We start from the raw sequence: 27,637 nt of genomic DNA, 5'->3' as shown, positions 1-27,637 counted from the left end.
AATTTTGTAGAGATGATCTTGAATATCATACCTAAATATTTAATAGCTTATACTGAAAAAATTTGACCGAAAAGTGTGCCAAAATTGGAATTTCACTCTGAAACTTCAGAATGAACCTTAACTCTGGATAGTGACTGTATATACAACACATTATATGTCAATGAGTTCTTGTGAAAAGTTATGTGGCGCTGGTTATGACCTTTCCTTCTGCTTCATGGCCAATGAGTATATCAATAAAAAAAATTCACGATCGACAGCAAAGAACACGATAACAAAGCAAAAGCAAGCATGAATAATCAAACACAATATTAGAGGATAATGCAGAATCACTGGTACTGGTCCTAAGCTACAAAACAACAAAGTTGTACTTGACTGCTATTTTCACAATGAAAACTAACTGATCGAAGTCATAATGCAAATTTGATTCTAGAAAAAAGGTATTATTAGAGCGTCCCACCTTACAAACAACAGGCCTGCAGTAAGAACCAATCCTCCAACAGCCCAGGAAACTCGTTCAGTATATGGCATTTCCCTCACTCTCTTCTTGAAGTCCTCTAGCAACCTCAAGCTTCCAACTTTATGGGGCATCTCAGATTGTGAAACCTCCCATGAAGCCGCAATCAAAGTAAGACTAGCTTTACCACCATAGCAAAATGTTTCATCTAGGCTCTCAGACTTAACAGTGTTGACAGCAAACCCTGCGGCATGGCAAAATTCTGTGCCATTATGACTCCACTCAGAAGCCCTACCACAAACATAATTGTTCACTCCACAGGGTGCTAGAACCTGACATGACATAAATCAGTAAAATAATTATCTTTCCATGCATCTGGCAGGCCATAAGTTTATTTAGTTATATGTCACCAACTCACCATACTGGACTTGAATAGCAGCCATGACTAATATTATTCTAGGTAACCCTCATCATTTAGCCCGCGGATCCGAAAAGTCTGCGGAGGTCCGCAAGCCCGACGGGCTTTTACCCGGTCCGACCCGTGAGAAAGCCCGTCAAAACCCGCTTCCGTGGGTAGAGGGCCGGACTTAAATTATGTGTGAAACCCGGCCCGATTCGTAAAAGCCCGCCAAATAATAAAATATTATACATACATATTTTATTAGGTTTAGAATAAAACTATTGCATTATGAAGCAACTATATTAAGGAAACTTCTTTGGATAGATCGACACCAGTAGATATGATCGGTATATATATTTAGTGACCCTGTAACAATTTCATCCAATTCGAAACTCGTTTGACCGTCGGAATTTCCGGTAAACCGAAAACAACACTAATATGTCATAAGGGAAGACCCATTACCAAAATGCGAACACCAAAAGTCGTTTGTATATCTGAAATCACCTAATTTTTTTCACCGATTGTGTGTGGTCGTACCAAGGAAACCAATTTGGCAAAGCCCCGGTCAAAGAGGATTTTAATATGTCAAAACGTTTTTTTCTTTGTAAACCGTAGGTACGGACGGTCAAACAATATCCAAAACGGACGAAATTTTTACGGGTTCCCTAAATATATATACCGATCACATCTACTGGTGTCGATCAACCATATTTTGAACTAGAGTTATTGATCGCCGAAGCGTCAACTAATGTATCATACCCTTTATATTAGGTTTATATTAAAACTAACGCATTATGAAGCGACTATATGAAAGAAACTTGTCGGGATCGATCGACACCAGCCAATGTGATTGATATATATATTTAGTGACCCTGTAAAAATTTCATCCAATTCGGACTTCGTTTTACTGTCAGAATTTTTGGTAAATCGAAAACACCACTATTATGCCTTAAGGGAGGACCTATTACAAATATGTGAATGCTGAAAGCCGTTTGCACATATGAAATCACCTAATTTTTGTTACCTATCGTGCGCGGTCAAACTGAATAAATCTATTTGGCAAAGCCCCGGTCAATGAGGTTTAAATATGTCAAAACGCCTCTTTTTTAGTTGACCGTTGGTACGAACGATCAAACCATGTCCAAAACGGACGAATTTTTTACAGGTTCCCTAAATATATATACCGATCACATCTACTGGTGTCGATCGACCATATTTTGAATTTGAGTTGTCGATCGCCGAAGTGTCCACTAATGTATTATAACCTTATATTAGGTTTATAATAAAACTATCACATTATGAAGCGACTATATGAAGGAAACTTCTCGGAATCGATCGACACCATCCGATGTGATCAATATATATATTTAATGATGATTTTAAAATTTCATGCAATTCGGACCTCGTTTAACCATCGGAATTTCCGGTAAACCAAAAAACACTAATATGCCCTAAGGGGGGACCAATTACCAAGATGCGAATGTGGAAATTTTTTACATATTTGAAATCACCTAATTTTTGTTACCTATCGTGCGCGGTCGAACTGAAGAAATCTATTTGGCAAAGCCCCGGTCAATGAGGTTTAAATATGTCAAAATGCTACTTTTTTAGTTAATCGTTTGTACGAACGGTCAAACCATGTCCAAAACGGACGAAATTTTTACGGGTTCCCTAAATATATATACCGATCACATCTACTGGTGTCGATCGACCATATTTTGAATTGGAGTTGTCGATCGCCGAAGTGTCCACTAATGTATTATAATCTTATATTAGGTTTATAATAAAACTATCACATTATGAAACGACTATATGAAGGAAACTTCTCGGAATCGATCGACACCATCCGATGTGATCAATATATATATTTAATGATAATGATCATTTTTAAATTTCATGCAATTCAGACCTCGTTTAACCGTCGGAATTTCCGGTAAACCAAAAACACTAATATGCCCTAAGGGGGGACCAATTACCAAGATGCGAATGTGGAAATTTGTTTATATATTTGAAATCACCTAATTTTTGTTACCTATCGTGCGCGGTCGAACTGAAGAAATCTATTTGGCAAAGCCCCGGTCAATGAGATTTTATTATGTGAAAACGCCTCTTTTTTTTGTTGACCGAAAATTCCGACGGTTAAACGAGGTCCGAATTAGATGATTTTTCCACGGTCCCTAAATATATATATCGATCACATCTATTGGTGTCGATCGATAATATTTCGAAACTAGAATTTATTTGTGACTTTTGTTTTAGAATGTTTTCTAATAATTCTTTTATTGTTTCAAACCCTTAAATTAGAGTATTATATTGTTTTTCTAATACAAGCCCGTAAGGCCCGGCCCGTAAAAGCCCACAAGGCCCGGCCCGCAAAAGCTCACCTTAGGTGGGCGGGTTTGGATCTTCGTATTTTTGAAAATACCTGGCCCGGTCCAGCCCGCCACTTATTTAAATTTATTAAAGCCCGACCCGTTGACGAGCCCAAATTCTAGGCACCATTTACAATTTCCTCATACTAGAGTGGACTATCATTTTAGAAGATACTTCACACAAGATCTCCATAGTGGACAAATCTAGCAGCACGTGAACCTGCTTCCCCTCCCCTTCCCGGTGATGTTCCCAACAGAGCCCCTTCTCTTTGTATAAATGAAATGAAATAAAATAATTAATTTTAAAAAAATTAAAAAAAATTGCCGCCACATACCTGTGTTATTGCATCTGTTTAGTAAGCCCCAGAACAAGCATTAAAGATACTGTCACAGAAAGAGGCACATATAGCTGGAGGTCCTGGCTGCACACCAATGCGGGGATTAGAACATTCCAACAACTCCCATAATTGCAAGCACTCTGAGTTAGCTTCCCCTGCCGAAGCCAACTTCCTAATGGCGAGCAGTGCAGGATGTGTCTGGGATACATCACAACAAGTGTTTTGGCGGAATACCCTGCAAAGGGTCAGGTCTTTGTGTCCCTTGCTGACCCGTTTTGGAGGCTTCCCCTCAGAAGAGAATGGAGGAAAACGACCACCTTGGGAAATGCACACTCTGTCAGGCCTACCTGCATCAAAAAGGATTTAAATGCTTCATCATTGTATAGGAACAAACAGATAAGAGAAAAGGAGAGCTGTAGTTTCAACATAGACAAATTAACGTGCCACCAGAATTATTTTAAAACTAGTTTTGAAAATGGCACTAAATGGGAATTTAATTGTGGAAAGTAATTAATCAACTGAACCAACAAACATATAAATCAAAGTTGTGTCAGAGCTTAGGATTTCTGAAGATAGATTCATGCAAACATAGTATCATTAGAGGCCAGAGTTTAGCCCCACACAGAAAGACAGCAGGACAATATATTCTTGATGTTCTTGGGATATCTTCCCACACACTTTGAATAGAGAAGTAAATGAAGCTTAAGGATTTCAATCAGAGTAGATGACCAGTAATGATAAGGAGGAAAATTCAGAAGGACAATGGCATTTCTGCTCATGAAGGAACAACAAAGAGATTCAGCTGTTTTGCAAACATTACAATTTAAACTACGTGACTTCACCATAAGCCTGTATGACGTAATGAGGCAGTAGAAGTACACAGAGGATCAACACGAAGTACAAAACGAGTTTTATACTGACTCCAGCATATCTTAGCTTTCTTCAAACTGTGTCTGAAACCACTCAACTGATTTAACTATACCGAAGTAATTCTCTCTCTAAAAACATGTGATATCATAGGAATCAGAAGCTTAAACTGGTGATACAAACTGAAGAAAGAATTAAGGGTTAAAGTGACAAAGGATTGCTTCCATTATCAAAAATCATAGATTTCTGCCTACGCTAGACTACAGAGACGCCATAAATACGAAGTAGTATGAACTTATGATGCAATTATAAAGATAACAGATAGACATTGTGAAACAAATGTTATTCACAATAACTCTAATTACAAATGTAAGCTCTCACTCAGTTACAGATGCAATTTATCTAGAACTCTCACACAGTTCTAATAACTTGATTCTCACACAATCAAGCTATAACCAAAGCTCTCACACAACTTTGTACAACAGACTCTCACTCAGCCTATCCTCTCAAGCTCTCGCACAGCTTGACTAAGCTCTCACACAGCTTAGATTCAAGTTCTCACTCAACTTGAATTGCATCTCTAACTCTCACACAGTTCAGAGACACTCTTGTACTATTTTGCTCTTTAGTCAACAAGCACCTGCATAGTCACAATACAGATGATAGTGAGAGCACAATAGTTTCTACTTTATTTCAGAGTGCGGAAGTGAATAATCACAAGAAAACTTTTACCTTTTATACAGCACTCCACCAGCACACGATCAGCAATTCATTTAAAACAAATGAATCAATTTGATCCAGAAATACCTCTTAGCAAATCAGAAAATGTTTAATAGAATTTAACAGATGATCATATCTTTCCTAAATAGATGCAGTCAACTGCATAATGTAAGCAAGATATTATTTCCTTAATAAATTCTAAGATTAATCCTAGCAGCTCATTAATCGAAATATATGACAATAAAAGGTCCCTGTAGTGCAGATATGTCAACTCCATGATTTTTGGTCTTTGCTGAATCAATGAGGCTTTGATGAAGTTCTTCCTCCTTAAGAACACTTCTCCTAGTGCAGTTAGGAAATGTCACATACCTTCAAATTAATCTCCTGATGACACAAAAAATGCACTGGTATGAACTTCACCCCAAACAACAACGAAACAAAACCAATCACATACAGAATTTGACCTTCCGAAGTTTAAACTTCAATAATTTACTCTCATCCCTATTAATTCAACATAAAGGTTCACCATATAAACAGAATAAACAATTAGGAGTGATCAAATTGCAAATCTGATACACAACTGAAAACCCAGATATAACAAAAAGGTGTGTATTTTACCAGTAGAGAAATAAGCCAGTGTATTGATGATCAGTAGCAGAATCAGATAACCAGAACCCATGAGCTTCTGAAAGTCTTGGAACCAAAGAATGGACTTTGTTCCATTGACGAACCTGAGGCAACCAACAGCAGTCCCACTAAGAACGGTGGCTGTGGGTTAACCGAGAACCCGATGGTAATATATGGGTATTTGGGCCACAAGTGGGGCTCAGGCCCAACATGGCAGAACAAATTTTTTATTTATTTCTGTTTACTATATGTGGATCTGACAATATGTAACATGGCACGAACATAAATGAGATTACAAGTTTAAATAAAGGTGGATTGGTTGATATGTCAACCTTTTTTTTTCAATACTATATGCCAACAAATATATAATTTGTATGAAAAATTCATCATTTATGTTAACCAATAACGTTAATATATCAACTAAGTGGTACGGTTGATAATAGACTGTTACCCATATTTATGGCCAAAACATTTAAAAGGTCAATCAAAATAAGTAATAACAACACAAATTCAATTAAGTCTTATATAACTTCAACTTTTCAACCAAATTACCAAATACAAAGTCATAAATTAAACATACCAAAGACAATTTCTTGCTATGATACAACATGGAGCTAGTCTTCTCTGTGAGGCACAACACTCTTTCTTGACAATAGTTGCAGGTGCAATATTTAGGATCAATTTGACCAATTGGAAGTCTACACCTGGTAAAGTACTGCCACACATGGCCTTTGTTTGAGGACTCTTTTCTCTTCCGAGATCGGCTGCCTTCATGAGTCCCTTCATTTGCACTGGATGGAACTGAAGGTGTAATTGGTGGCATATGTGTCACAGGTGGCAGATGCGCAGCATATAAACCGACATTGGTATCTGCATTTGTACTGGATGAAACTAATGGTGTTGAGCTTGAATAGCCCATAGTACCATCTTGTGACATAAAATAATCCATAGCATACAAAGTAACAAGAATAAAACATCAATTATAAAGTTCACAAAACGAAAACTGATTTTACAAAGTAACAATGAAAAATCGAAAACTAAAAAGAGTATTGGAACATCCTAGCTAGCTATAGTACACAACACATATATTGATATATACATGTACATACATTAATAAATCAATAGCTTGATATCAAGCAAACAAGTCTAGTTGCATGAATGGCTGTGGCCTTGGTTAAGTTGGTTTCATATCAGATAGCTAGACTTTTTTTCTCCACATATATATATGTCCAACAAATATTTGTCTTGCTCGAGATTACCCCTTAATAAATCGAATAGTCCTATCTAATTAAGTAACTGTAACTACAATTCTAATCACAAGTTTTACCTTATCAATCTGCAATGATTTACCCTCCTAGTCTTGTATTATTCAATATGTGATTAGTGCACTTGCTAGTTGCTATGCAATCATTGAGGAAAAAATAAAAGCAATTAGTAAGAGAAAGTTTGAGAAAGACAATGAAAGATGAAACAAGAATTACTAATCGAATTAAGAAAGCTGAAAAAAGAAGGAGAGCAAAATAACTTGCCTATAGCTTACTAATAGTCATATGACCAACAAATATATGACTATTAGTTGATCAATATAGGCATATCTTAGTCAGTCACTACCAACAAATATTTGTCTTGCTCCATATTACCCTTTAATGATTAAATAGTCCTATCTAATTAAGTAATTGTAACTACAATTATAATCATAGTTATGTTACTTCTGTAAGAGTCTAAAGATGTTGCTTTCAGCCAAATTTTAAGTGCAGCAGTTCCATTATGATATAGATACAATCTATATATTTTTAAAACGATGCAAAAACCCTGAATTTCAATAGAACATGAGAATATAATCAAGTGACTTGAAACTAAATAAACCCCATTGAATCTAACTCCCTACTGAATTCAAACAAGCATGTTCATCCAAAACAGTAACTTATAGCCATTTCAAAGGTAATAGAAATACGATTAACAATGAAGATATTGATCGAACTCTTACTGTATCAATTGCAACATACGCTCCTAGTCCATTTCTCTTCAATATACAGCTATTGAACTTCCTTTGCAATCCCTAAGAGGCAAAAAAACAAAAACAATATTGTAATGAGAAACTGATATCAAATTCAACAAAGTCTAGGGCTCTAGGCAAAGATATTTACCAAGCTTGGAATTGGATCTTGACCAGGTTTCTCTTCAAGCTTCAATCACTTGCCCCATAGTTGATGTCTACAAAATACAGAGACTTTCTTCATAGTTGATGTCTTCGATTTATTCAGAACTAAGTAAAGAAATTGAAGATGGAGAAAAGGATTGTACCTGACGAAGAAGACGAGAGAATGAGTTGGCAGGCGACGAATCAAAGAATGATAGAAGTGAGAGACAAGAGAAGCAGATCGAGAAGTGAGAGGCAGAGATAAACTGAGAGAGAACTCAGAGAAGCCGAGAAGGGAACTGAGAGTCTGAGAGTGGGAGGCTAAGTGAGATTAGATTAGGTTAGTAGATTTATACAGTTAGGATCTATTTTTCAAATAATTAACGGTTAAAATTAAAAAAAAATATATATATATATATATATATATATAAGTCGGTAGGTACAATATATCATAGTATACGGAAAACTCATACCACCTACCGTACAAACTTTAACATACAATATAATATACCACATCGTGTATCACGTATCGAGTATTTGGTATACCAACGCATTTGGTACGGTTGGTATACAAATTGGTTGGAATGGTAATTTATACCATTGCCACCCCTGAGTTTAAACATAAAAAACATAGAGTGTATTCCAGGCACCCTAGATTACATGCACCATCATAAGTTAATAGCGCGTTCAAACAACGCGCCCGGTTTGCACATAGCACCCCACCGTCCTCATATGAAGATGACTAGGTTCTGTCTAGCCGACCCTCACACGCGTAACCAACCGAGTGACTAGGCGCAATTTTTTACAATTAATTTATGTGCCCAAATCAACGGTGGAGATTCGTCAGTGGAGGAACTCGCCGTTGTATACAATCCATTTCCAAAAAAGATAAGATTTATAGGTTTAAATAGTCCCAGAGTCACTATGACAAGAACATGAATACACAATCAATTAAGTTAACATGTGGATTGTGGAGAATGCTAAAATCAAAACTAAATCATCACTTAAGGAACGGTGAGCACTAAATTAAACTTTGAGCTCTAAACTCTAAACACAAAAAAATGCATAAACAGAATTTATTACAACACGACATGGTGTTTCATCGGTCTAATTTCTCAAGAATCCAATTTATCTCACCTCACATGTTTGTAATTTACATCATTTTTCGACATTGATGATCTCGCGGGTTGATAACTTGCAACAGTTGATCATTCTCCACATGTTGGCCACATCGGCTATCTAAATTATTGCAACCGTATAATCTAACATTGAGTATGTTCATTACTTAATGTAACAATTCATTACAAGAAAACTGTTTTTTTTAAGGCGCAATTTTTACGACGTGCATTAACGCGCGCCGTAAAAGGTATTATTAACGACGCACTTTAAAAGCACGCCATAAAACATGCATTTTCATAATGATATTTCCATGTTTTGACTTTATGTAAACTTCGTCGGTATAAGCTAAAATTAAAATTTTCTTTCGCATCACAACTTCAAATTTCCTGATCTCCTTTTATGTCTCTCTCTTATTTCTCCTCCCCATCACCATCGTGATACATCAAATCGGGAACGGAGACACACCGCCGTGAGACGAGACGGTAGACGCTCTACCGCGAGTGGTCCACTCCCAGCACTCGAGTCCACACAGGTCAGATTCGTACTCCAAACCCTCGTCCTCACCTTATACCAAACCAGAACAATTGGCTTTGCTTTCTAGGGTTTTGGATTGCAATTTTCGCATGAGTCAATTGTGTCCAATTTTTAATATCGGTTGATTTGGTTTCTCATTAGTGTGTTGATTGAGAAATTGAAGGTTTTCTTCGCATTACATGTCACCACTCTGAATCGGAGGGTTAGGATTATGGTTTTGGTTTGGTGATAGCTCAGACCAAATCGATGAGTTGATCGTGGAAACTGCGGGAGAACCTTCGATGGTGGAGGAGGCCTGAAAGAGGCTCAGAATTTCCATCGTTTTCTACAGTGGGGACTCTTGCTGCCAAGTACCAAAAATTGTTCATGCTCTTCTAATCTTCTTGATCATTGATTACTTGTTCTTCTTGCATTATTTTGGTCTCTAATTTAACATAATATGCTTAATTTATGCTTTCGGAGAATAGCCCCAATTGAGTATGTTTTGCTTTGCTTAAGGTTGAGTAGTTTAGTAGCTAATTAAGGTGGAACAATACGTGTTTATGTTCTTATGCATAGAGAATTGGAATCGATATATGGTTCAGGTCAGGAAATTGATTAGAAAATATAATTTGTTTGCAGGTTTTCAATTGAAATTGTAAGATGAAAAAATCGGCTATTGATGTTCCTCATAGGGGTGTATTTAGTTTTGATCTGTGAAAAAGAAATGCTATGCTCGAAGAATGGGGTTCAACTACCTCCATTTACGAAGACGGGAAACACCATTGTTGGGTTAATATTAAGATTTGCTTACTGATATATGTTTCTACCATTTGTTTAGAGTCGCATGATAATTTCTCAATAGTACCATCATAACGTTGTTCTTAATCTGTTACCGTTCTGTTTTTTTTTCTAAACATGGTCAGCTCACTGGTGCTCGGGGGTGTTGATTTCACCGGCCCTCATTTGCACACTGTTCTACCCGGGATTTCTAATCTCAATTAACGCATTAGGACTAACAAATCGACATTTAGCATAATTTTTGAGTATGTTGTTTACTACGTCGATATTAAACTACACATCGCCACAAGTTCAGAAATGTATTCAGAATATTTTTCTGACACCCGGATTGTTTAAAAAAAAATCACTTTGTTTTAAAGTATTTTTCGGAAAATAGTTATTTCTTTTTTCAGTTTTGGGTTTTAGACTTTGGGCATGGGAGAAGCCCAAGACCCAAGCCCAATTTCTTTTACTTAACCTTAGAATTTGTTCCTGGCGGTATCAAGACTCTCTGCGATATTTCGACAGAGGCACAGTCTCCACTCTCCACCGAGCACCACACCCATCACCTTTTCCTCCCACTGTCGTCGTCGTTCCGGCGAGAATGGTACGTGCAGTCCCACTATCAAATTCACCTCTCCTTAGGGGTGAGCATAAAAAACGGAAATCTCGATCTTGTCCCGAAATTCATAGGGACGGGACGAGACAAAGGTCTAAAAATGTATGTTCCGTCCTAATCTCATCCCGTTTCATAATAGTGGGATGAGACGTGGGACGAATAATTTCTATCCCGCTCGTCCCGTCCCGTCCCACATTTAATGAAAACTTAAAAATTCTTATATATTGTATCAAAATGAAACTAATTTATGTTCTTAATAACTCCAAAATTATATCAACTCAAATAATAATGGTAAATTATAATATTTTGAACATAATATGAATTTTTGTGGTTGAAATTTCATTATTAAATGTTACTTTGTTAATGAAAAGTAAAAATATAGGTTTTTATTTAATTTCATAGGATGGTGGGATTTGTCCCGTCCCGATCCCGTCCTGTCTCGATCTCATCCCGTCTCAACCGGGATTAATTCCGTGTGGGATGCATTCTTAAAAACCCTCATCACGTCCCGATTCAAAAGAGTGGGATGAGACGTGGAACGAGCCTCGTCCCGTCCCATCCCGTGCGCACCCCTACCTCTCCTTCCTCCTCCTTTTCATATCTTTCGATCACACAAACATTCATGTTTTTCCCAAAATCGGTCTTGAGGCAAACCGAGCAATTTGAAAGAGTTTTGGTGATTGCAAGAGCTCCGCCAAGCTGTAGCCCTCAATGTGGTAAGCCTAGCCTTGAATCCTGATTCCCAATTCATTTTTGTCTTCAATTTCACGGATTGAAATCTTACTTGGTTTCTCCCTCTTCTGCAACTTCACCACCATGTATGTCGTCGTCCTCCTCCGCCATCTCAACGGTGTAGTGGAGCCCTAGCAGCATTTAAAACATATTATGGTAAGCTTGAACCGTCCCTTCAAGACCCAATTCAGTTTATCCTTGCTTTCTATTGATTTGAGTCTAATCTCAATTTTCTTCTCTCTCTCTCTCTCGGGTTCTTACTCCTGTCATGGTGCCCCACGACCGTTCCCTTCCATCTTGGGTGATCTGGTGATGAAGAGTTGAACCCAGAAACCTCATAACTCGCTAGGAGTCTTGGAAGAAGATTGAAGCAACTAGAGCGGCTCAAAACCGATCCTGGAAGAGTACGACATGACTGGTCATCTTCATTTCTATTTGTGAAGGTAGCAAATCCAATCCATAGCCTCCTTGGTTAAAAACGTTTGCTTGTTTTGTTGTTGTGAAGTGTTAGGGTGTACTGCATGTTGGTTTTCTGTTGATCGGAGTTGAATTTGGTAGCTAGAGTTATGAAAAAATGGGTTTTTATCTTTTTACCTTTTTAGTGTTACCCTTTTACTGTTTTACCGTGATGGTGAAATTACTGAAATGCCCCTGACAGATTTATTGTTTCCAAATTACTGTTTACTTCTACGGTTTATCATAAGTTACCTTTTTCTATTTACTAAATGATTTTAACGGTTTTACTTTTACTTAAGATAATTTGGTAAAAACCTAGTTTATTTAAAATAGCGACGAACGTAACGTTTAGTTACGACTAATGTTAGTTCAGATTCTCGCCCGGTTCGAGAATTGAGGACTCGTCTAACTTAAAAATGTATCGGTAAAATAATAATGTTGTTGATACGGTTTGGGGTATGTTTAAGTGTAAAACATGCTTAATATTGTACGGTAATTATAGTTGGACTATTTTCGAGCATTCGAGAATTAGTTGAGTATTGATCAAGGTTGGCCAACGTAGGAAAGACTTGGTCAACACAAAGTCAAAGGTTGACTTTCCTGTTCAAACTAGGAAAAAGGATCGAGTCAACTTACTTTTGATATTCGATTTTGGTGTTGACTCTCTTATACTTCATGGATTCAGAGAAGATGTTTCGAGCAAGCATGATCGTTTGAAACTTAGAGCAGCAGTGCAACTATGTGTTGAGATTTGGATATTGGCTAGGATTCTGCATATCATTCCAGGTAGGGGAGCTAACCCTCCTATGTTGATTTTGGGCCAATTATAAATGTATAGTCTAGTTCTCGGTTAATTGTTTATTATGCATTAATTATTGTGAAAACCCGAAACTATGCAAGATTTCGAGATATGGTAAGTAATGAATCCTCGCATGTGTTGACCTAAGAGTGACGGAAGTCTTGCATTCTAGGTAATCCTACGGGTGTCGATGATCGTGAACCTCCGGAGGGGCAATGCCCTATTTATTTTGGATCCATTCTTTTCTATACTATTTAAGACATTCCATTTAAATAGACACTCTCGCTACTCTGTTATTATAATATTCATGTAGTTGCCCTCAACTATTTAGTCACTAGGATCGGTCGAGCATTGTTTGTAGTTGAATTTGCCTTACCCTACCTTTGGCGCGTCGAAAATGTTTTAGCATGATGTGTTCCCAAATTTGCATGTTTTCGTTAAATGTTTTATCTGAGATCTCGAAAATACCCTCAACCTTTCTATAGAGATTATTTTACATCCTTACCCGTTTTTCAAACCTCATGGGCCGGACTGCCCCTACTCGGCATGCGAGGACAACGGTCACCCCTACTATAGTGTTCTTGCAGGTTTACTTGTTATTTATGAAGCTAGAAGTCCAGTTTGAGAGCTAGCGTTTTGTGCGCCTTTGTGTCTTCCTTTCTCATCTTTATTACTAATGTTTTCGAGTAAAGTTTCCCCCATGTCGACTCTTTTGTTTTCTTACCACATTTATTTAGTTTTTGGGTTGTCAAATATTTAGTTTTGGGCCGGTGGCATTAAAGTTACCTTCCACATTTTTGTTGTATAACTTTATTTATTTTCGCGGAAAATGTACAGAGTTATCATTTTAATTCATGAATGCATTTGATTTGTCGAAAAAATGTATTCACTTGTTCAAAAAATACTGAGTGTCCGAGCGAAACTTAATCGATATATTCACTTGTTAATCTCCTTCTAATCCTAATATACTGGTTATATTCCAATTCAGGATGTGACACACAGTAAGCTTTATTGCTTCTGCAGTCACAGTTGGAAATGCTAGTTCATGATATCTTTGTTTTAGATTACAGGCGATGCACTGTACACTTTTCAGTTTTGAAGCCAATGCTTGTAAGCAATGTCTCCAGGAAGACTTAAAAGTTGGATCTCTGTAGCCTTCACACAGTGGCTGGGAGATTTGATAGAATGCAGCTAGCTAGTTTAATTAGTTTGTTTGCATATATAGAAGAGATGATCATGTTTGACTTTGCCTATTCTCAGGGTTGATCATGCTTTCATAGAAGAGATGATCATTTTTTTAATATAGAAAAATAAAAATCAAAGTGTAGTGTTTTTAGAATCATATGCACAATAATATATCGAATGATTTGCTTGATGATTTATTTTACATCTATCAGTGTACTTAGCCTCCATACATGCATGCATCTATAGGTCGGCTTGGTTCCTTCGTTGTTTCAATTAAAGGAAGCCAGGACTAGCTAGCATTAAAGTAAGGTCCGATAGTTAAGCAAGAACAACCTGACTGGACTTGCAGATCGAACGTACACAATGCTACTATATATATGGTAAGTGCACTTCTTTGCATGCTTCATCTTTCCCTGCATTAATATTACCAGCTTAGAGATGATTTACATTTCAATGTATCTATCGTTCATAAACTCTGCAATAGAATTGGGCATAGGTCAATGGAGCCAATACTAGCATTCAAGTACTATAGTGAAGAAAGCAAATTGCACTTCTATCTATCTCCATACATAGATCAATGAAGTTATATGTTGTCCTATCATTTCTAGGATATGTCTCTACATTTCTTTATTTATGTCTCTCTCACTGTTTTCTCTGTAGTAAGCTGTCGTCTGTCGATGAGGTGAACAGGACCGCACCATCATATTTGTAAAACTTGCTAAGAGGTCACAGTTAGAAATGCTAGTTCATGATATCTTTGTTTTAGATTACAGGCAATGCACTGTACACTTTTCAGTTTTTCTAACTTCTTGTTTATGTTCTTTGATGCAGAGAGATGAATGGGTGCAGCTTGTTACAGAGGCTATTTGCTCTGGTATATTCAATGACTTGGGAAGTGATAGCAATGTCAATATATGTGTAAAAACTAAGGTCTGTTGGTTTTCACTATTAGTCGTCTTTTCCTGGAAATTGTAAAGAAGTGATAATTTAGTGCTAATGTAAACCCTTTATGTACATGTGCAGGTTCAGGGCAATAAAGAATTTATGCGGAACCATTTGAAGCCTACCCCTCGAACCTATATCAGCCCCAAAGAATACTTATTCACCAAGAAGACATGTCAAATTCTGTCGCCTTATTTTTCTTGATATGACCACAAAATGTTTAATTAGTGTCATACACCACTTTCATTTAATAAGAGCTACCGTCATTTGTCTATGTCTCTCATATAGGAAACTCATGTCTTCACTTCATGATAACTTTTGGTTTGCCGCTGCTATTATCACATAGGTTATCTGGGAGCAGCTTCGATAGTTGAATAAGCAGATTGAGTTGGAGCTTGACTCTGGAGCCAAACCCGCGCATCCACCGGTCACTGGCCTCATTGCTTATGTTTTGGGTTCATTTCTTTGGAAAATAGTTTTTTATAGATTGATTAGGACCAAGTATGTATTGTTTTATATATGTATCCTTACATTTGACATGATTATTTAATTCAAGTGAATATAAATTTATTCTTCTCTTAATTGTAATGTGTTTCCAGGCTATTATTAAGATCTTTTAATTTAAATCAATTTTCTAAAAAAAAAACATAAAGACATTTACGGCGTGTAAGGCGTGTCATAAAAAATTGTTTACGACGTGCTTTTGCGCGTTGTAAACTGAATTGCACGCCGTAAATTACTATTTTTCCTGTAGTGATTACGACTTGTTCCTTCCCTTTGGCTCTTGCCTTATTCAACAAAACCCTCACAGCTCAAAACACTGTCCGTGACGCAACCCTTGAGTTGTTTAAACTTCCGTTGCCCGCCTTCTTTCTATATTTCGTAAAGAATCTAATATGATCTAAATTTAGGTTACTGCGTTGTGGTTCTGTTACGGGTGTTAAATCCGGGGGACCTAACCTCATAGCCGTGTATCCCGATGTGTCAGCTCCGTGGGACTTGCACACAACACAAGTCAAATGACCAGCAGTGCGTCGGCCTTCGACCCTCTGAAGCTTAAGTTGGAAAATCTGGTGCGGGATAAACTCGAGAGTCTAGAACTTAGGAATACATTATCTCTTTTTAGGTATTTTAGACAACCTATTTAAAGGTGCATTGGGAAATGTGTTTAGCTCTTCTTCAAATGTGAGAATGTGCGCCAGCGCATAGCGTCTGTCATTTAAGTGAGCCACTGTGGGTGGCGTTAATGATGATCCCCATGCATGTAATGAAGTAGCCGGACCGGATTGCTCACCAACTACGCTGGCTAAGATTCCGGCCACCGGTCCGACAGCCGAAATAGGAGAAGATTAAGCTGGAGATCACCCCGTTCAAGGGGTGGTGTTAACAGGTTCCATACTGAAGTGGCATATGTTTCTGAGAATCTGACATCAACTAGTTCATGAGAGTAATAGTGAACTGCCGAGATTAGATACTACATTTGATTGTAAGAAAAGGGTACACAGATTAGATTAGCAACTCCGACATACAACTTATTACAAAACATAAAGCACCGTGCGTAAGATATGCCACTTAAACACAAAACCCCTTCCACAGTTCCGGAAACCAAACATCACACAATCATAAACACATGTAACATCTAAGATAGTGCTCATACTTAGCTACTTAAAGGCTATTACAACGATAGTACAGTCAACGCATTCTCTTTCCCGCCTTGATTGGTTTGGTAACATGATCATAAACATCATTTGTCATGAAGACCAAGCAAGCTAGGCATATCGTCTGGGAGACATATGTTATATACCTCCGCTCAAACGTCACACATCGTAAGAAGAAGGGGGCTCTTTGCTCCAACGACCTCGCGCGCCTTCTCACAGGCATCCGACGTCGATCGTCTTCGAAAACGGAATGACTCCCTGCCTCCTGATCAAAACATTGATCAGTCCTATCGTTTCATACAGTCAAGAATAAAGTACGATTCATCTAGCAAAACAACAATTAACCTCGAGATATTTGATATATAAGATGCTTAAAATTAAGTAGGTAAAGAACACGCAAGTAAAAGTAGGAACACATCACAATTAAAATCACCAACTTGACACTGCCCTTATCTTTAAAAATAATGGAAAAATAATGGTTAAATTACAAATTAGACAATGTAATCTAGTCGTATTTTCATTTTAGTCCCTGTAGATTAAGAAATTGCCACTAAATCCCTTTAGTTGACCTAATCGGTAACACTAATCATCGAAGTCTCCAGAAATAAGTCAAATAACCAACTTACAACTCCAACATCACCGGAAGATGTGGTATTTTGCATATGGACATGGATCTTACTTCTTTAGTTAATATTCACCAAATCAATCCTCAGAAAACAAACTATTTTGGTTTTGATAATATATGAATCACCAGTGTTTTACACCTTATGAAAAAAGAAATCTTAGGTGCTCGTGTGCTACCCATTTGTTCACCATAAAATACATATTTGCTATCCAAATTGACACGACAAAGAATAAGGGGAACATTTACCTCTAATGAACGAAAGAGATGAGTTTGATGATGAAGGAACTATATTTGCATCAGAGGAAATATGCATCTCATTTTCCACTTAATCCAGAATTAGCCTTCAGATTGAAAACATGGATAGTTCCCTCATCACTCGAGACTGCAAGCCATTGAGCAGTAGAAGAGAATGCCAGACTATAGATTTCAGCTCTGTCTGCGCCCCTCCAAACAAGCATATTATATGGGGGATAAATGAAAATCCAGAAAATGACACGCATAATGAACAATATAAACACAACAAAGCTTTGAAATTCAAGAACTTGAAGCTACATTTGTATAACAAAGTGCATTGAATCATCAATCAATGCCACATTTATCCTACTCACGAAATTGGCAGTCACAATCTCATCAATGAATTGAACTAGACAAATCGAAAGCATACCTCTTGAAGCAAACTGCCATCAAGTACTTTATTAAACATCCGAATGAGCATCCCAATACTACTCGCCGGAACAAGAGCATGCCGATGTAGCGGCCCTGGTGATCGTCCCAAATCATGACATTGTTGGTCGGGTACTGAGGATTGGGCCCGCCACCGACGATGGAGAGGATGTTGCAGCGGAAGAGAATCTCCACAACGCCAATGCCGCCGCCGTTGTCGAAGTCGCGGCGGAAGAGCTCACGGAACAGGTTGCAATTGTAGATCCAGAAACCGTGATCGGTGTGGACGGCGAAACAGGCCTGGTCCTAGTTGAAGGAGAGATGGTACAACGATAGAGGCGACAGCGGGAGGGCCGGGTCCGGCGAGAAACGCATTGGCGTTGTTGTTGTGGAGGTTGAGGTTAAGGTTTGGAAGAGGGAATGCTTTGTATGGCGACAGCAAGCTTCTTCTTCTTCTTATCTTCTCAACTGAAGCAGAGTTAGAGGTCGAAGGTTCACGAAACGACGCCGTTTCATTAAAATAAACGTCAATATCAGGTCAACTCGATATATCGCTATTGATCAACTTTTATGCGTTGATCGGTAAATATTAACGGATATATTTTTATTATATCGGATTTTAAATATCGGCGATACATCTAATATTTCGAACACTTATCTCAAGGTTTATTCGGTGAGCGTGAATTAGAAACACACGAGTTTTTATCTTATTTTATAGTCTTTTATAATCAAGACCATAAATATTAGCTTGAGTGTGGAAGTCGCGAACTCGCGATCAACAACGCAGTCTTCTCCAACCCACCAATCTCTATCATACGCCCTCCATAATTGACACTTAGTTGCCTACTAACTTGGAAACCTAACAGGGAAAAAAATCGCAGTATAGTTGTGGTGGAATCATGTCCGAAATTATATATTTGATGACGAGTCTTTTTCACCTAGCCCTACTAATTAGGCAATTCAACAATTGTGTTTAAAGAACAATAAAGGAGGAGGAGGGGGGAGGAGGAGGAGGAGGAGGAGTATACAATTCGAGTACTTGAAATAATAAGCCACTGCTGTTTGAAGTATCAAAGACAACATCACAAAAATAAAAGAAAACAACCTTTGCAATTAACTATAATGATGGTGATGACTGATGACCCTAATCTTAATTATGTTGTCGACCTCTTCACTCTTCCTCTTTGCTGATTTGGCCCTGCGCTGATTCAGGAGCTTCTTCTTCTTCTTGTTTAGGTCTATATCCATATATATTGTGGTCGACGGACCTCACCGACTTACCGTTATGCTTCCTGTAGGCTTATATATATATATATACAGTCACTATCCAGAGTGAAACTTCACTCTGAAATTTTAGAGTGAAGTTCCAATTTTAGCACACTTTTCGGTCAAATTTTTTCACTATAATTGATTCAATATTTAGGTATGCTATTTAAGATCATCTCTACAAAATTTCACCTAATTCGGGCATCGTTAAGGTATTGAAATGCTATTCAATATTTAGGTATGCTATTCAAGATCGTTATGCTATTCAAGCCCCTGCAGCCAGCCCCGCAGGCCCTGCACGCAACCCCGCAGCACCGCAGGGTCTCCTCCGCATTCGCTCCGCAAAAACACCTTTTTGCCCCGCAAGTCCCCGCATCAAAGCATTCAAAATTGCTCCTCCCGCATATTCACGCAAGAGACGTGAAATTCACAAACAAGGACTTCGCTCAAGAGAAGCTACTCCGTATACTACAAACCTTCAAAGATGTCCCGCGGTGAAATCGAATGTTAAGCTGATTGCGGAACCACCCACACTGTCCTACGGCACAGGCAGTTGTTCACTGATCTAGTGTTTTCGACTTCTTCGATGACTACAATGATTGGCTCGAAATCCATCATTCAAGGAAGAGGCACTGCTTCTTTCATGTTGCCTAATGGTACGACTCTTAACGTCATAGACGCTCTTTATGCGCCGAAGTCTCCCCGCACCTTGCTAAGTTTTAAGGACATACGTGCCAATGGTTTTCACCTCGATACTTATGTTGAGAATGGAGAGGAATATCTTTGTGTTACCTCTGAGAAAGCAGGCCATCGCCGCATCTTTGAATCATATGCGGTTGAACGCAACTTTTGTGATTCGGACTCTTATATGCTTTGGCATGCCCGCCTCGGGCACCCTGGACGTGATATGATGATTAGAATTCTTAAGAATTCACATGGTCATCCATTTTTCAAGTCCCGAAAGCGATTGGAGGATCACCTCACCCGTGCTCCGCACGGTGAGGCTGTGCCTACCCATGCACTGCATGGTGTGGCCGAGCATGCCTCACTCGGCAGCTCCACGGCTTTCATGCCGTCGGTGGCGGCATCCCCTCCTTCACAGGAGCTTGTGATGCCTCCCGTGCTTTCAAATGCCTCCATGGCAATTTCTGATGCCCATCACTCATTTTTCAAAGCTTGTTCTCTTGCTAAATTTCAAGGAAGTCCTTCTTTTGCTAAGGCTTCAACCGAGAACATTCCATTCTTATAACGTATCCAAGGTGACATTTGTGGACCTATTCAACCAGAATGCGGACCTTTTCGATATTTTATGGTATTGGTTGATGCATCGACGCGTTGGTCACACGTCGCTTTGCTATCCACAAGGAATGCTGCACTTGCTAAGTTATTAGCTGAGATCATCAAACTTCGGGCTCACCACCCCGATTATCCTATCAAATCCATTCGTTTGGATAATGCTGGAGAATTCACCTCCAAAACTTTTGATGATTACTGCATGTCTATTGGGATCGAAGTTGAACATCTCGTTCCTCATGTTCATTCACAGAACGGTCTAGCAGAGGCTACCATCAAGCGTATTCAGCTTGTTGCTCGGGCAATGGTTATGGGTACTAACCTGCTGGTCTCTGCGTGGGGATATGCAGTGTTGCATGCAGCGACACTTATTCGTTTCCGACCCGCGGCTAACCAAGCGTTTAGTGCGTACCAGATGGTAACTGGTTACGAACCCAATATTTCACACTTACGCATCTTTGGTTGCGCCGTTTATGTGCCTATTACGCCTCCGCTGCATACTAAGATGGGTCCTCAGAGACGATTAGGTATCTATGTTGGCTATAATTCCCCAACGATTGTCCGCTACTTAGAACCAACCACTGGAGATCTCTTTACTGCAAGATTTGCAGATTGTCACTTTGATGAGACATGCTTCCCGTCGTTAAGGGGAGATGGAAATGTTATCAACTGGAATGAACGTCAGGAATTGACGTGGTGTGTCCCCACTATGTCTCATTATGATCCCCTCATTGCTCAAAGCGAGTTAGAAGTGCAACGCATTATCGACCTCCAGAAAGTCGCGGATTCGATGCCCGACGGCTTTGTAGATATTGCTAAAGTGACGAGATCAAACATACCCGCTGCGAACGTACCGGCACGATTGGATGTCCCGAAATACGGGCGTGGAAGACAAGCTCCTGGACCTAGCAACGTTGGCACCGCCCCTGACAGTGGGACGGAGGCCGGCGGCGGCACCACCGTACGCCGTGGTATTGCCGACGCCCCTTGTGGCGACGATGCCGAGATGGCCCGGCATGGAGCAGCTTCGGCCTCGGCTCCTCAAAGGAAAAGGGGGAGACCGATAAACTCTAGGGATTCAAAACCTAGAAAGAAGCGAATGACTTAGGCACAGCGCGTCATCAACGATGAATCACCATCGTATGAAGTTGTCTCTGATTACAGCTATGTCCATGAATCAACTCAAGTGTTACCGTGGGACGCTATGGATCCTTGTTTGATGCCAGAGAACAACGAAATCTCAGTGAACTACACAAGTGAGCAGTCGGTCCGAAACCGAGCCACTACATGCATTGATGACGTTTTCGCTTATTCCGTCGCACATGAGATCATATCTGAAGACGACGTTGAACCTCGCTCTGTAGCTGAATGCGAACGTAGAGCAGATTGGCCGAAGTGGAAGGAAGCAATCCAGGCAGAACTTGACTCATTAGCGAAGCGAGAAGTCTTCGGAAAGGTTGAATTGACTCCAAGAGATGTCAAACTTGTTGGACATAAATGGGTCTTCGTTCGTAAGCGTAATGAGATGAACGAGATCGTGCGCTATAAGGCAAGACTCGTGGCGCAAGGATTCTCACAACGACCTGGTATTGACTATGAAGAGACTTATTCTCCTGTTATGGATATCATTACCTTCCGCTACCTTATTAGTCTGGTAGTGTCCGAAAGACTAAACATGCAGCTTATGGATGTGGTCACAGCTTATCTCTATGGGGATCTTGACGCATAGATATACATGAAAGCTCCAGAGGGACTACCTTTACCTCCATCAAGTGCCTCCAGACCACGGAGTGCTCATGCAGTCAGATTACGTCGTTCATTGTACGGGTTAAAGCAATCCGGAAGAATGTGGTACAATCGGTTGCATCAATACTTGGTGAGATGGGGTTACAAGAATGATGAACTATGCCCATGCGTGTTCATACGAAAGACAAATTCTGGATTCGTCATCGTTGCAGTCTACGTTGATGACATGAACATAATCGGTACTCTTGATGAGATTGAAGAGACCGTGTCTTATTTGAAGTCGGATTTGAGATGAAAGACCTAGGGAGGACGAAATTCTGTCTCGGCCTTGAGCTTGTGCACAGGGCCGACGGCATCTTAGTGCATCAGTCAAATTACACGCAGAAGATGCTTCGACGTTTCAATATGGATCTATGCAGTCCATTGTCTACTCCCATGGTCGTCCGAAGTCTAGATATCAAGAAGGATCCCTTCCGTCCTAAAGAGGATGATGAAGAAGTTCTTGGTCTTGAAGTTCCATACCTTAGTGCGATTGGGGCACTATTGTATCTTGCTCAATGCACTAGACCGGACATATCTTTCGCAGTGAACTTATTAGCTAGATTTAGCTCCGCGCCTACGCTACGTCATTGAAATGGAATCAAGCATTTGTTTCGATACTTGAAAGGTTCCCTTGACATGGGATTGTTCTACCCCTATTACAGAGAGAACACCGCCACGGTATCTCCCCACACCACCGCCGTCGCCGACCCCGGCCTTGCCGCCGTACGCCGCAGCGACGCCGCCGGCCGCCATGGCGTGGAGACTGTGCGCGGTGCCGAGAGCAGCAACCGGTCCCGTGCATCTCTTTCCCCCGATGCAAAGACTCCAAACAACTTGTTAGTTGGTTATGCCGACGCAGGGTACCTCTCTGACCCTCACAAGACTCGTTCTCAAACCGGTTATGTGTTTACCATTGGGAATACGGCGATATCTTGGAGATCCACAAAGCAAACTCTTGTTGCTACTTCTTCGAATCACGCGGAGATCATCGCTCTCCATGAAGCAGTTAAAGAATGTGTTTGGCTACGATCACTTGTTCGCCATATTCGTGATTCTTGTGGATTAGTCTCTACAACTGATCAACCTACGTGCATTTATGAAGATAATGCTGCTTGTATAGAGCAGACAAAGTTAGGTTTCATCAAGGGAGACAACACCAAGCATATTTCGCCTAAGTTCTTCTACAACGTTCAACAACAGAAGTTCTTGAATGTTCAGATCAATCAAGTGAGTTCAGAATCCAATGTTGCGGATTTGTTCACCAAGTCTTTGCCTAAATCTACTTTTGTGAAACATGTGAAGAGCATTGGCATGCGTCGTTTATCGGAACACTAGAGTTTGGTAGACTTCAGGGGGAGTCTACATCACATGTTAAGATCCTTAAGTAGTTGGTGCGTTGTGCTCTTTTTCCCTTCGATCAAGCTTTTGTTTTACCCAAGAGGTTTTTGTTTTGCTTGACAAGGTTTTTACCGAGGCAACGATATGTGCACCATACAACCTAGGCATGCGACACAAGGGGGAGTGTTCCGGGAGAATTACTATTCTACCTTTATGTGTGTCTTAGCCTAATAGGTTTCCTGTTAGGAGATAGATTAGCATCTCCGTAATAGATTAGGACTCCGAATCCTACGATATTGTGGTTTTGTAAATGCCTATATATAGGCCACCATATCATTCAATAATACACAATTATTTCATCCTGCATCAGTAAGTTCTTATGTATATTTGTCCTTTTGTATTTGTATAATTATATATTTACACATTTAACTACTAATTTTTTATAACATAAGGCTTACGCCTTTTGCGCCTCAAATTCTAAGACTCAAGAAAACACATTGGGATACGTCTTCGCTTTTTAAAACAATACGATGAATACATCCGGAAGGAAAAATAAAAAAGACGTAATATTGTTGACGTTACCGCATGACATGCATGCATGTATAATGTTTTTAGCAATTTTGCTCGTCTATATTCTTATTCTTAATTTCCCCTTGTTTGAAGGCAATTATTTGTACAACAAACATGTATAAGATTAAAATTGTGACTCCGATCCATTTCTTGGCCATATCATGTTTTAGAAGTATTTATACATGCCTCAACCTTATGATCTCCCTTCACCCATCGAAATCAAACTATTTACGTAAACAACAGCATGAATGTATTGGGGATCTTCCACGCCATGAATCGGAAGATGCTTTATAGTTTTGTTACCAAGGTGATAGGAGACTACACTTCCATCCGAGAGAACCAAAAGGAGTTCATCACTCTTCCAAAATACCAAGGGAATCTCGCATGTTACAGGTCCAATAGCCAACTGTTTAGTCCAACCTTTAACACCATTAGAGTCATCCATTTGCCATATATCGAAGGATTTAGGATCATCGTCCCCTTGACAAGAAATAAGAACAACAGACTCTTTCCACACAGCAAGGTACTTAACAACTCCGTCTCTGGGATGAGTATTATCTGGAACCGGTAACTCTTCAAATGTCTCTTCACTCATATTGAATGTAAAGATGGATTCCTGATCTTCTCCTGGAGTTGGATAACTTAGTGCACTCCAGTAATATATCCCCTTGAAGTGTAACTCAAATGAAGGAGTCCAAAAGCAATGAATATCGTTATCAATTTTGATCTCTCTCCAAGACTGAGAACCCAATGTGAACACTTCTGCTTTAGGATCTAGTGTATAACAAATCCCTGTAATAAAATTTATAGTTCTGACAATCTTGTACTCTTGAGTTTTAGAATCATAGCCAAATCCGACTGCATTTACATCCGTTTCGATGCCGTGAATATCATCTGGATGTCTGCGAGGAAGAAGAAGGGGGGACCTAGGAAGAAATTTGAGTTCCTTGATCGCTGGATTGCAAAATGCAACATCCTCAAGAACAGTATTAACAAGACAAATAACCCCGTCACAGTGCCCTGCAACTTGTAAACTAAAGGGACAATTGCTTAAAGGAAGTGGAACAATAAGGTTGTCGACAACAGAGTGATGATTCTGGTCATCACCATCTTGATCGATAAAAAGATCAAGTAAAGAAACAAAAATGTGTCTCCTATCATTGTTGTTGTCCCTAAGGACATTAAATATATCATTCTCATCCTTCTTATCCTTGAGGACGGTACGCTTGAAAAGGATGCTAGTTGTTGAAGCAAACTTGTTGTTCCTGGAAACAGAAAGGTTGCTGGCTATAAAGCTGGGAGAAGTTATCAGTTTGCACCACGACTTCTGAATACATTTGAAGCGCATCAATGCTTTAGGTGGCAATCTCGAAAGGAAATGACCGACCATCTCTTCCGACAATTTGCTGAGCTTCGCCATGTGCCTCTTTTCCTGCCGCTGTCTGTGTTCTTGAAGTAATAGGATTCGTTGTCTTAACGGATAGGGTTCTGCTTCATGTGATGACTCTTAAATAACTCTTACATGCCATGTACGTTGTTAGCACATTAGCCATCTCCATATCATGAGTTTGCTTTTTCTTTGTCAAATTGGTTGTTTCTTGATCAATGAAGAATTTCTGACTAGGGAACGTTTGTATTATTTGAGGACAATGATTGAATGTGTAGTCGGGAGACGATAAAAAAATTGAGGTAAAAAAGTCCCTTGCGAGTTGAGGCTGGGAAAGAAAAACTCCGTAACATGCTCCTTCCTCTCTCTACTACGTTGAATTAGGTCCCCTCATTTGTAGTTATTGTGCTAACCAATGCATGGAGGAAATTATGCCGGAAAATCAAGCCACTCACTGATTGGGACCTAGGCTTTAGAAGAAGAAACATACAATGCATCACTGTTAATAAAAACATACGTAGCACCAACGCGACTTTTGCTTTTATATTAAATAGAAAATCAGACAGCTTCTCGATCTCTACAAGTTTGTGTCAAAGGTACACTATGACATGGGCTAATTCTTACGCTTTTCACCTTTAAACTAGCTTAGTTGTTTTACTTAAGTGGCCCGCGAGGGTGTTTTGAGCAAGAACGAAAAATATATATGAAATTTTCTTATATCAATAGGGATGAGTTCATACTTGCACTAGGAGATTACTTCCGATGATTCATATGCACTATCGAATCAGAATGCATGACTGCCATAGAGTGAGACACCAACCCTAGCGCGGCCATCTTCTTGTTTTGGCTGCCTCTCGGACGTACGTCCCCTTTTCTTTGGTTACTTCCGTGTTTTAGCTAGACCAAGACTGCAAGATCTCAAACAACAACAAAATTAAGCCCTAGTTTTCTAGGGCTTAGATGCATATATAGGTACCATATCCAGGTTAAACTTAGCTTTAATTTGTTCCCATAATCATATAAAATCATCTTCTTCTCTTCCACGTCCATACCCACTGCCGGCCGGGGACAAGAGCAAGTAGGCTCAAGCATAGGACCCTACATTTAAGGGGGCCTCAATCAAGGAAAATAAATGAAAGAAAATGGTAATTAAAAAGACTAATTACTATTGAATAGGATGAAAAGTTACCATATATCAACTAAATAAGTGAGATGTATGAGCACTACAAAAAAGGTTAGAAAAGGCATGTGAGATTACAATAAAAAAAAGTCTTCTTTTCATTCATTTCAAGTTTTTTCTTATAGCATCTGAGAGATCATTAAATAATTGCAATTCGTCGAAATTTAAACTTGTGACTTATTAATAGCTCAAATGTAGTAGATGAATTTATTTTGTTTTATTTACGGTTTTTTAAACATTGATTTTGGAGCCTCAAAATATTTTTCGCCTTAAACCCTCATAAACACAAGACCGGCCTGTCCATACCCATAACCATGGCTGATGGAAACCCGAGAACCTACATGATTTGAACATGTTGCTTTTCCTTTAGAAAAAATTGAATCGACAGTTAGAGTGGCTAACACAAGCTAGAGTGTTAGACGTTACAAGGGCCACCAGAGTTTGTGCAACGGTGGGAGGCTCACTTCCAAGTTGCTCTCATCCTCCTATTCTCGAGGGCAAGATCTGCCACTGTGATTAATCATCATGCAAACACGACCTCGTCCCAACAATCTCTTATATATACTTGTAGTCCACAAAGACGCCTAGAGAAAGGGAGAGAGAAAATAGAGGCCGTTGTGTTGTTCATGCATGTGAATCAAATTGTTACTTGTAATATTGCTAGCCATTTTGAAGTCATATTTAGTTGAAATAGTTAAAAAGTCATATTTAGTTGAAATAGTTAAAAAGTCATATTAGCTTGTAATATATATATATACTAATAATTTTTAAAGATATTCATTTATATACGCATGTCAAAATGGTCA

General features: G+C 39.2%; 3 protein-coding genes and 1 long non-coding RNA gene across 6 annotated transcripts in view; 1 reads left to right on the top strand and 3 right to left on the bottom strand.

The window, feature by feature from the left end:
* Positions 1 to 27,637, bottom strand: part of LOC126797663 (uncharacterized) — a 251,411-nt gene that overhangs the window by 62,835 nt on the left and 160,939 nt on the right. The gene's annotated exons all lie outside the window — the stretch shown is intronic.
* LOC126800924 (uncharacterized) lies at positions 93 to 6,697 on the bottom strand. Its single transcript, XM_050528355.1, is given in 5 exon segments — positions 93 to 134; positions 463 to 786; positions 3,562 to 3,911; positions 5,770 to 5,882; positions 6,483 to 6,697. Coding segments are annotated over 5 exon segments (1,044 nt in total).
* Positions 11,602 to 15,593, top strand: LOC126797670 (uncharacterized). Of its 3 annotated transcripts, XR_007672457.1 has the most exons (7): positions 11,602 to 11,837; positions 12,000 to 12,124; positions 12,823 to 12,923; positions 14,368 to 14,501; positions 14,782 to 14,846; positions 14,953 to 15,051; positions 15,145 to 15,593. It is a non-coding gene; the product is annotated as an uncharacterized LOC126797670 (long non-coding RNA). The 3 variants fall into 3 exon arrangements; XR_007672456.1 differs by lacking the exon at positions 11,602 to 11,837 and having other exon boundaries at positions 11,899 to 12,124; XR_007672458.1 differs by lacking the exons at positions 11,602 to 11,837; positions 14,782 to 14,846 and having other exon boundaries at positions 11,899 to 12,124.
* LOC126800923 (F-box/kelch-repeat protein At3g06240-like) lies at positions 24,458 to 25,684 on the bottom strand. Its single transcript, XM_050528354.1, has one exon. It carries the CDS (start codon positions 25,682 to 25,684, stop codon positions 24,458 to 24,460), a length of 1,227 nt encoding a protein of 408 aa, XP_050384311.1.

Source organism: Argentina anserina, chromosome 6 (assembly GCF_933775445.1).
Source record: "Argentina anserina chromosome 6, drPotAnse1.1, whole genome shotgun sequence".
Classification (NCBI taxonomy): Eukaryota; Viridiplantae; Streptophyta; class Magnoliopsida; order Rosales; family Rosaceae; genus Argentina; species Argentina anserina.
This window is presented reverse-complemented; position numbering and strand designations above follow the sequence as displayed.